The 10,937-nt window shown below is 41.7% G+C and overlaps 1 protein-coding gene across 6 annotated transcripts in view; it reads left to right on the plus strand.

Annotated features, from left to right (window-relative positions):
• pbx3b (pre-B-cell leukemia homeobox 3b) overlaps positions 1 to 10,937 on the plus strand; it is an 85,099-nt gene that overhangs the window by 52,373 nt on the left and 21,789 nt on the right. For 3 of the 6 annotated variants that reach the window (XM_019862869.1, XM_019862872.1, XM_019862870.1), the window contains 6 exons: positions 1,068 to 1,203; positions 1,992 to 2,021; positions 6,517 to 6,682; positions 7,266 to 7,343; positions 7,795 to 7,907; positions 9,118 to 9,207. In XM_019862869.1, the coding sequence (XP_019718428.1) occupies positions 1,068 to 1,203; positions 1,992 to 2,021; positions 6,517 to 6,682; positions 7,266 to 7,343; positions 7,795 to 7,907; positions 9,118 to 9,207 (613 nt within the window). The remainder of the gene's footprint in view (positions 1 to 1,067; positions 1,204 to 1,991; positions 2,022 to 6,516; positions 6,683 to 7,265; positions 7,344 to 7,794; positions 7,908 to 9,117; positions 9,208 to 10,937) is intronic. The other 3 variants (XM_019862871.1, XM_019862873.1, XM_019862874.1) reach the window with 3 other exon arrangements.

Consider the following 10,937-nt stretch of genomic DNA (forward strand, 5'->3'; position numbering starts at 1 on the left):
TAAAAAAAAACTCAAGTTAAAAAAAAAAAAAAAAAAAAAAAAGAAATCACCGGCTAACCTCCTAAATGTAATTGACGTTTTAAGTGTTTGATTATCTAGTAATTTACAAAAACGGTTATTTCTCGAGCTATTACTTAGGCCCGCGCAAAACCAATTCAAAACTTCACGTTGACTGAATGTATTGTGAGGCTTTTTTTAATTTTCCAAAAAAAGATTTCTTTCACTTATTGTGCATTACTTTTATTCAAAATCATTGTTTGTTTGTTTTTCTGGTCAAAACAGGTTGTAGTATGAGAGATGCGTGATTCTCATGTCTATGCGCCATGCATGATGACTTTTCCGGACGATTATCCCCTCCCACCTGAGAACAAAGTGAATTGAGGGCCAGGTCATGTGTAAAGCAAACGTCGAGTGTGGAAATGTGCAATTCTGCGAGGCTCAACACAAGTTTAGGCCAAACAAGCCGAGCGAAAGCACATTTGCTGCCCACTGCCTGTGCTAGGCGCAGTAAACACGGCAACAAATAAGCAAATGCTCAAGAATGTGATAAGTAGTGCCCTTGGGAGGGACGCGGACCCAGATCTAGTTAGAGTTTGCTTGTTTCTGCTGGAGATCCCTGGGGCTGTGGCACTTAAGGAACAATGCTCAACTGTGCATGCCGTGATTTCTATAATGTACCGAGATGCACTCCGACTGGGCTTTGCGCTCCATCACGAAGCCCACCCATCCACGGCACTAAACTCTGCGCATTACACGCTTGGACTGGAAATTGGAGACCAACAGACCAAATTAAGCATTCTTCGTGTTTTGTGGTTGCGTGTGCATTCGTTTGTGTGTCTGCTCGTCAATGTGTTGGTTGGACCCCGGTCTTGTTTGTCTTGACGAGACTTGCAGCAGGACACAGTACAGTGTTCTACTCCTCGGTGCTCCTCGAGCCCATTCTTCATCATTTTCACCATTTATGTGCGAGATTGATTGTGCAATTTGTGTGATCCAAATGGACGAGTTAATGCTGGTCGCACTAATAGGCTCTCCCCGGCCTTTCTCTCGTTTTGCTCCCCACTCAGGCGGAAAAGGAGAAACTTCAGCAAGCAGGCGACAGAAATTTTGAACGAGTACTTCTACTCACACCTCAGCAACCCTTACCCAAGCGAGGAGGCGAAAGAGGAGCTGGCCAAGAAGTGCAGCATCACAGTTTCCCAGGTGGGTAGCGCACATCCAACAGTAGCTGGTGGCTAATCGGGGTGGGGAAGGGGGGGAGCCTAGAGGAAGCCCTTGCCATGGGTTACACCAGCAAGGCACAGCGTCCTCAGCTAACCTTGACATTGTGACTGCCTAATGATGCTTCAGTCAAGGCACTCTGAGCATGGCCGCAGGGAGGGGAGGACCATCATCTTGGCCTCAATCAAAGCACTTTGCTGTCCTTTCTTAACTGCCCCAACGCCTTGTCCCCTGCCATCCAACTCCCCCTCGACACTCATTCCCATCCACCACATGCGCTCTCTTTCCTACCTGTCACTCACTCAGGTCAGAAACTGGGAAGAAATCATCAATTTTTGAGAAAAATACGATTCTGCGTGCTGTGCTAAACAACATAGTAAGATGTTGTCTTTAAGACTCTCCTAATGCTGCTATCTTCTTTCAACTTAACGGCTTGATCGCTATAGCCTCCTTGTTGGGTGTGAACCTGAAGGCAATATCTCTCACACCTACCCCCCACCCCCCTCCACCAACACACACACATCTAAATTATTATTGTGCGCACTCCCCTGTTATTTCCTACATACTACTATCTAGACGCTTAACACAAACACGTTATATTGTATCTATGCTCGTCCTCATGAGGCACAATATCAGGGAGACATGAATCTATAACATAACGATTCATCTGCAGTGTTTTGTTCTGTGTGGGGAGGGGAGTGTTAAGGGGGATATTGAGTGTAGTCATGAAGAGTCAGATACTGTAAAAGCCCATTCTTTTTTGCCTTCAGGGGGTGGGAAGCACCATCACAGTATCTCAGGTATGTCATAACTTCTCCTGATCCACTGTTTTCATTTCTTTGTTACCTCTTTTGTTTATGTATGTAATAGCCACTTCACTGCACAGACCCCCTCCCTCTCACACAACTAGATCATTGCTAATGTTATTATGAATTTAAACAATTAGATATGACTGACATTTTGACAATGGTCCAATTCACATCCCACCTTTAAATTGCACCGTTCCATTGACTATTTTGGTCAGCTCATATTTTTAGCACACTAATTTTCTCATCATATTTTGTGTGTACAGACTACAGTATGTGTCACATGCTGTTTTGCATTTACTTATGTTTGTTTGTTGTTTAGCATCAGCAGGATGTGTGGTGTTCTGAATATCCACCTTTTGTTCTCTTTACCCCTCTGGCCAATGCACAATCACGCTGCAACACTTAAAGAAATGGGCACCAGTGGAACTTAGCTTAGTTTTCTGAGTGCCTTGCTAAGCAGGCCACTGTACTCGTCCCCATGAGAACAAATCAGTCCTTGCAAGAATTAGAGTGCCTTTAAAAATTCACTTGAAGTCATCGCAGGCCCCATTAATGGCTCACTCCTCGACAAACAGAGGCCACAGAAGACATTACTATTGACTTATTCTTAATGCTTTAGCTCATTTTAAGTGAGTAGCAAAACGTGAGGCTCACCCGAATGCCCCGCGCACCCTAAGTGTGTTATCCCTCACAGCGCCACAACTTTACACGCTCACAATCCAATTGCAGTGGCTACTCTGTGGGCTTAGTTAAGTAATTTGTCAAAATCCTGATTTCTTTTTGTGGGCTTTGTTGATTATTCAAACAGTTCAAGTAAAACCATCCATCGAGAGCGGTATGCCAATATCAGTTGGAAGCTTTGCTCAATACATCACTGCTGACGAAACACCCAGCATTATTGTTAGCAAAGTTGGCATTTAAATTCTGTCATATTTTCTTTGCCACAATGCATGTTTGTTTCAAGGTCTGTGGCTAGTCCCGAGCCACGTTATATATCTGAATTTTCTTTCTCTCCTTGAGCCACACCCAGTGCATCAGATCAGTGCATTGAGCGAAACAAAGATTAGTGCTCATTCACCTATGGACCTTGCATAACGGATGGAATCAAAAAAATGGTTCCATTCTATTGAAAATGTAAGGTTGTCCAAACTGTAGTCATACACTGATCATATATTTTCATTTATAAGGTAGATTATTGATTCAGTTCGCATATAAGAGCTTCTCAACCTCTCAAAATGCGGAGCAACTCTATTGTGTTCTTGCAAACAGTCCACATGCTTATGACACGATCACTGGCTTCAAGGTTGCTGATGTCAGGTATTCTAGTGTTTGCACCCCGGCTCTGCCCTTACTTAGCAGTCGACTGAATGCGTGGCCTTCTCCAAGATGGAAGAGAATTAGTTCTATAGATTAGGTTGTGATCCACACCTTGCATTGCTCGATAGTAGGCTGACCCGGAGAACCGCTAATGCCAGTGTTCATTGGGCGGATGAAAAAAATATGTGACATTTAAGGGTTTGCCTCACTATGTGCTTCTCCAACCATATATTGTATATAGTGGTGGGCTCATATTACTTGTTATCACAAAGGACAGGCGCAACACAGAAATGGATTAGATTTGAACTGTAAGTACTAATCACATTTGACTGGCAAGCTTAAGTATTTGCTTCAATTCTTGCAATGGTGGTTAAAGTGTGGTACGAATATAACTAGTCACACTTGATTAATTGATTGCTTATCAATTAATTATTAAAATGACGCATACAAAAAAAAAATCGGAGACAAGAATAATAATGTTAATAAAAGATGTGATTTCCAGTATGTGGGCTGTTAAAAAAAGGGTGAGGGTTACATCATTCCAATCCACTATAAGCAGGTTAAGTAAAAAGGATGATAGCCAGGGCTTTCATTGCTTCCAATTAAACCTTGCTTGTTAGTTTAACCTCTAGGTAAACCCATCAAACAATTGATGTCAAGGAAACCCTGCTGCCGACAGTGGGTCTCGCCTGAATGGTCATTAATTTTAATTGCTTAGATATTAAAGATTTAGAGTGCAGAGACGTGCAGGATAGAAATGATCTGTTGTCCTGCAAATCCAGTCACTTTTTATGCCACAACATTGGCTGGCTGCTGGGGATATTAAAATTTAAGCACATGGGTGGAAATTAAATAAAGCGTCATTAGGGGCAGCTGCTCTTTGGATGGTCCAGCGGTGGGCTGGAAGGCCAATGGGATAGAGTAGATGGGGTGGGGGGTGCAGCAGCACAGCAATGAGACACTCTAATTTATAGAACCATTAAAAGCATGCATCATCTCATCATTTTTCTGCCTCTGATCACAGAGCCAGCATCTACTCAGAAGATTCATCCAACTTTTTAGGGTCTCGCTGTCTGATGTTTCACTTCAACCACTCTGCTTACCCAGCTCATGCTTTTACCTTAACATCTGACCTTTTACGTCAAATTTAATCTCTCTAGAATGATCTGTTTTTAACGCACAAACTGAGAGCCCTATTTTGGTTGACTGGCACTCGTGTGCTCGGCGTAAAAAAGGCCATAACCTTTCATGCCGAGTACATTTTCATGCCAAGTGCAGTGTCGCCTGTTTGGGGCCGCAATGTGCCTTTACGCTGTTCCAGCGCACAGAGTTGCCTCGCCCCCTACTCACCTGTCAATTTTGTCACAGAAAATAGTCTGGGCTTGGAGTAAAAAAAAAAAAGAAGTATGCATTGTTATTTTCGTGCTGGAGCAATGATCTAGTTCAGTTGTGAATTTGGTAGACACGCTAAACCTCATTGGGTGGTGCTGTCGCGCCCCTGGAGGCTATGCAAATTTGTTTACAAAAAGTACACGGCATTTTAGAGTTACAAAATGCAGGTGTAACTCTGTGCACAGGTGGTGTATTTGATCGAGGCGCAGTCAAACATATTCAGCGCTCGACAAAAGTGTCTGGTGGACATTATCCGATTTCATTGATAAATATGACATCAGCGTGGGAATATCCCTCTGAATCATTGTCGGAATCAATTCATTGATCAAACTCTAATCATTATCATGTTAAATATATTTAAATAACACCCCCGTCACGACTAGCATGAGGGGACGTCAGATGCATGATTGGGGGGTGCAAAGTGGTCTTCAATATCCCATGTCACATGCACGGCGGACTACATCATCAGCAAGGGGAGATCTTGCAATTTGAGTTTATTACAGTTTCCGCAATGTCAAGCACGGCTTCCTCAGACGTACTGCGCCTCCGACCAGTTTTCATGCAAATGAGGGATGCTGAGAGTATTGACCGCAAAAAGACTACTTCCAAATGCCCCGTTATGCCGAATTCTACCTATAAAATTTCTAGCAAAATACCAAGAGAAAGAAAACTCCACTAATTAGTACAGTTAAACCGTGCTTTTCCCTAGAAGTGCACTTGGCACAAAAATAGGGCCCAGACTGTCATATTAGACCCACAGTATTCAATGCCCACTATTTATTAAAGGTAATTGTGTTACTAAAATACTGACATATAGAGAAGTAATTTGAAAAAAAAAAATGTGCGTAACTAATGATAATATGCCCAGGCTGGAATGCAATCTATATTTCAAAAAAGTCCCCAGTAAAGAAGGGTCAAATATTAATGCCTGTCCCAATTACAGTTTGTATGTATTCCAGGATGCTCGAGAAGCAACCCCAGTTCACTTAGCATGTACTGTATCTGTTTCCTACCTTGTTTCATCATTGTTGATCAGTGTTGTTATTATTTTTATTAATTATTGTGTGAAAACATTAAGGTGATCGATGTCGTCACATAAATTAATATAATTAGTAATTCGTTAATTCTGAACTTACAATTGAAGAAAATCTGAGCGAATTTAGCATCAGGAATGCGACTGTTCGCCCTTCTCGTTAATCAGTAGCTGAGAAGTAGCTCTATTTTTTTTTCGAAAAGGTTGGTAAAACCTTAGACAAATATTCCTTGCCAGTCAAGAGAAAGTAGTTCATGTTTTTCAAAAGGTAATTTGCTGTGCTAAAAATCGTGGCGGAAAGTCTTATGCATAATAACATTGCAAAAGTTGTGAAAATGACTGTAGGTAATGATATGCATTTGTTTATTTTTATACCATCTTTTCTTTTTTTTTTTTGCCATCACTCACTCGTCTGTGTATATCACTGAGGGGAGGGGTGTATCCTTAACAGCCAGCCACGCAGTAACGGACATGTCGAAGCAGCAGGGGCCCCTTGTGTTTGGGTTTTGTCAGGAGACAGAGCTGAGAGCATGTCAGGCTCCCATCCATGAGAAGACACAAGTGGCTCCTTATTATGGCTTAATTAGCTTGTGTACCCAGTGGACATTGCTGCAGGGGCTGGGAATTGGGTACTTGATGGACCCAAACATGACATCTTGAAAGAGTCACACTGCTCAGCGCACGCTGCTGTGGCTGCTTGACGTCTGACTCCTCTGCTCCTCCCCTCTGTGCTCTTCCACGCAGGTATCCAACTGGTTCGGCAACAAGCGCATCCGCTACAAGAAAAATATTGGCAAGTTTCAGGAGGAAGCCAACCTGTACGCCGCCAAGACTGCTGTAAACGCGGCACATGCTGCAGCCGCTGCAGTGCAGAACAGCCAGGCCAACTCCCCTACTACACCGAACTCTGGTAGGCACTCCTGCATAATGAAGGCGAGAGATGAAAAAAAAACAAAACAAAGACTTGCCCTACACCTCAGGCCTTAACCTGCTGCCTACATCTCTCCCTCCTTGCCTCATGCCCCATTCACACAGGCGAGAGTGACAGGCTCAGCTCTCAGCTCCCAGCTCGGGGATCACAGTGTCTCCCGTCAATAAGACACTTGGTGCCAAGCAAACTCATGCATAAAGGGAGCGTTCCTGACTCGTGAACCGAGAATATATGTATTTTGGGAAAAGAAAAAAAAAACACATATCTGAATATTGCCATGGGATTTGTTTTCTTTTGACTTTTCTGTCAACCTCCTGTCATTTTAAATGTAATGGTTATGTAGTCACATGGAATGTGGCACATTATTTGGCTATATAAGTGTAAACATAGCAGCTAGGAGCATCAAGATGATGCTCATATGATCAGAATTTGCATTTCATATGATACCTAAAGGCCAGTTGAAGTGCACTGAGTACAATGTAGAATGTGATCGGTTCGGACTGGGATGAACTGCATCAGGATTTGGTAAGCTTATGAAGTGGTCCCTTTTTCTTGCATCCAGGATTCCAGATGAAAGATGAGGAGTTTCAACTGGATTCTGCAGAGAGCAAAAACACTCTTTTAACCAACATGTTTACTGGTACTGGTCTTTTCATAAGCTTTTTCTTGTTCTTGTCATTTCCCATGTGAAACCTTCCGCCAGTGCTAGATTGGGAGTAGTTGATGTGGAGCAATTGGGAGCTTAAGCGACCACCCACATGTAGAGCCCCTTGTGTCGTGTGATTCTCACTTCATTTGTGTCCATCATGTTGGTAAAAATATAAAGCCTTTTTCAGTCTTCCTGTATATTTTCCCCATCCATTTGTTTATATGCTTCTTTTGTGTTCCTCCTCCACTCTGGTAGTTGCTTGCTTTATGGGCATTTTCTCTAGTATATTTGTTTGTGTCTCTTTGAGTTGGGTTCCATTTATTCAGACGTGTACGTGAGTGCGTGCGTGCGTGCGGTGCGTGTCTGCATTGCTTGTGTGTGAATGTGCAGTCCTATTATAGCCCGTTCATGTTATTCAGCTACTTACATTTTCCCTCTCTAGGTTCTTCAGGTTCTTTTAACCTCCCAAACTCTGGGGACATGTACTTGAGCATGCAGAGTCTGAATGGGGATTCTTACCAAGGGGCACAAGTCGGAGCCAATGTACAGTCACAGGTAGGATTAACAATCAGGGACAGTTCCTCACTGCCGGTGGAGAGAGCTGTCCTTGTCTTGCCTGTGTACTGAGCCACACTCAGTGCAATGTGAAGCACGTTAAACAAAGCAAAACGCATCTCGTGAGTGAAGCCCACCTTTGCTCAGTGAGGCTCTCTGATACCGCCAAACGGCGAACAGAGTGTCTACTGATTTTTTGGGATGGAAGATATGGATGACAAAATATAATGTCACAATACCTTTAAGATTCCAGACATCATTCCAAAGTGAACATTTGGTGAATACATTTGGCTTTGACTTGACCTCTTGGGTTGATATGGGGTATTTGGTCTTGCGGTCCCTCCCTTTGTTACTTTCCTCTATCCTCTTTTGTCTCATTGTGTGATTGCTTGTTTTTGTTTTCTACCAGTCTGTAAGCTTAATGCAACTGTGAATTTACAACAACAATCTATGATATCAAGTTATCGTCATAAATTTATGCTTTACAATCTGTAGTGTGATATCAAGTTATCGTCATAAATTTATGCTTTACAATCTGTAGTGTGTATATATATATATATTCACACACACACACACACACGCACACACACACACACACACACACGCACACGCACACACACACATTTTTAAATAGAAATAACATTGGTCATGAGCTAATTTTAATCAGAGATGGCTTTATTTGTCCCTAAAGATATTTTTAATGCTGATTTTAAAAAAGTATTTTTGTTCACATGATTTTTCATTTTTTAAGTTTTTATTCTACATTCTAATTCATAGCTACGATTTTTCAGAAATAAATTCCACCTATTGCTGCACCTAACTCTTAATTCATAAAATTACTAAATATAATTACTTTACCTTAGTATGTCATTATTGTTATTATTAAAACCCGATGTGCTTGAGAAAAAACATGGCCAGAATCGGCACCAGAAAAATCATCTAAATGTTGACCAGTGTAATGATAAATGCTCAGTTCTTCTGTTTTTGATTTTGGTACTTATTGTGAGTTCTCAAATGTAAATGAATTACAGTAATGTGTTACAAAATCTTGTAGCTTCATGATCAGGTCTGGTTTGCACATTTTCTGTCTTTGGAGTTGTAATGCAGTTTCACGCAAATTAGTGTCTGTTCCTGAGCATGTGTACAGTGAGTGTTCCCCTGCTCCCACACACAAAGTTGAACAGCTTGTCCACCTTGTCTGTTCCTCCAGGTGGATACCCTGCGCCATGTTATCAGTCAGACGGCAGGATACAGTGATGCTCTTGGCCGAAACACGATGTACAGTCCACATAGTTTAAATGTGAGTACAAAATCAGAAACGGTGCCCTATTTTCAATAGGATACACAACCAATCAGAAGAATTTATGCCTATGAGTACTCCTGTCTGCCTACAGGTGTTGCTCCACCATTTGTGTTCAAATATCCATGGGTTTAAGTTTTTTTTTTAATGCAACAGTTGCCCAGAAAGGTTCTTGAGGTGTTTTTTTTTTTTTTTTCCAAAAACAAAAAAATACAGTCAGGTTAATAAATGACATGACATCTGGTAATCAGCTCAGTCTTTCTCATATTAAATAATACACAAGACATATTTGAGTCATAATATACATGTGCGAAAAATAGTTGATAGTCTCTCAGTGAGAAAATGCTGTTGTCCTTACCGGCAGCTTCCGGTGTTATTTTGTCTCTGCTGAAGCCTTATTACTCTAAGCTTTCCCGACATGTCAGCCCCCAGCTAGATCAAGTGTTTTTCACTTTCTCACAAGGTTTCTCACTTCCATTTGCGTTGCAGCCCTGTGCCTAGTGGCTCACTCGAGCTTTGCACAATCCTGACAAAAATAGCAATGGGCAGTATTGAGTCATCCTCACCTTTGCCCCCAATATAAATGAAATAAAAATGAAAAAACTGGGAATCGAGTGTCACAAACACACAAAAATAATCTTTGTGAAAAAGCCATCGTTGCACTGCATCTGTTTTCATCCAGAAAGTGCTTTGTAGACATATTAGCATAGACTAACCTTTAGCGTTGTTGATGATGACGTAGACGGATCCAGTAAAGGCTAGGTCATGCCTAGAGCGAAGCAAAGTCAGGCTGGCTAAGACTGGCTCTCTTGGCGAGACCCTGCCTTGTCACTTCCACTCAGCTCTCCCCACCTCAGCCAGGCCGAGCCCTCCCTCCTCCTGACTGGCAGGAGAATATGTAGCGACAAGCTGCCGGACGCTGCTGAACTCTGCTTCGACACTGATTTGAGGCATCACTCCCATTGGTTGGGAAGCAACACAAATTTGTCTCTCTGATATGACAGCTCAAAAGCTAGACAAAAACGTTACTCTTTTTCAGGAAAGCAAGGATGGTTTGATTGTTGAAAATGGATGCAATCTATCAATTAAATGACCAACAATTGTGTGAGGATAAAACAAATACATATGAAGACCAAACAGTGAAAAATGTAGGCCTACTCCAATAATTGTTCTACAAAATCAAATTCAGTGCTGACTCTACTTTCAGAGATGGGTAGCGATTAATACAAAAGACTGACTCCATTACTAAATGAACAAGCATGGATAAAAATGCCAAAACTCATTTTAGAGCTGTTGTTTGAGTTTGAATTTCTTATTTGACTTCCTATCCAGGGGCATAGCACCATCAGTCCCAAGTTTGCCATTCAAACAGCGTGGCTGGAATTTGCCAATCTTTTCATTGACCGATGTTGCCCTCATGGTAGCAAGTTGTAGTGCAAAGGTGACGTGACAAGAAGAAAAAAAAAGAAAAATCATTGCAATTCTGTTGATGTACATTTGATTGATTTCCAAAACTTTACACCATACATATACTGTATCTACCCCGCCTGGTGCCCAATGTCATGGCTCCAATTCTCACGCAATCATAATGAGGACAAGCCGAAAAGAACATACCCTGGACCGGTGACCAGTTATCCAGTTATTAACAGCTTATTATATCTATCTATCTATCTATCTATCTATCTATCTATCTATCTATCTATCTATCTATCTATCTATATATATATATA

Source organism: Hippocampus comes, unplaced genomic scaffold (genome assembly GCF_001891065.2).
Source record: "Hippocampus comes isolate QL1 unplaced genomic scaffold, H_comes_QL1_v1.1 scaffold147, whole genome shotgun sequence".
NCBI classification, from domain to species: Eukaryota; Metazoa; Chordata; class Actinopteri; order Syngnathiformes; family Syngnathidae; genus Hippocampus; species Hippocampus comes.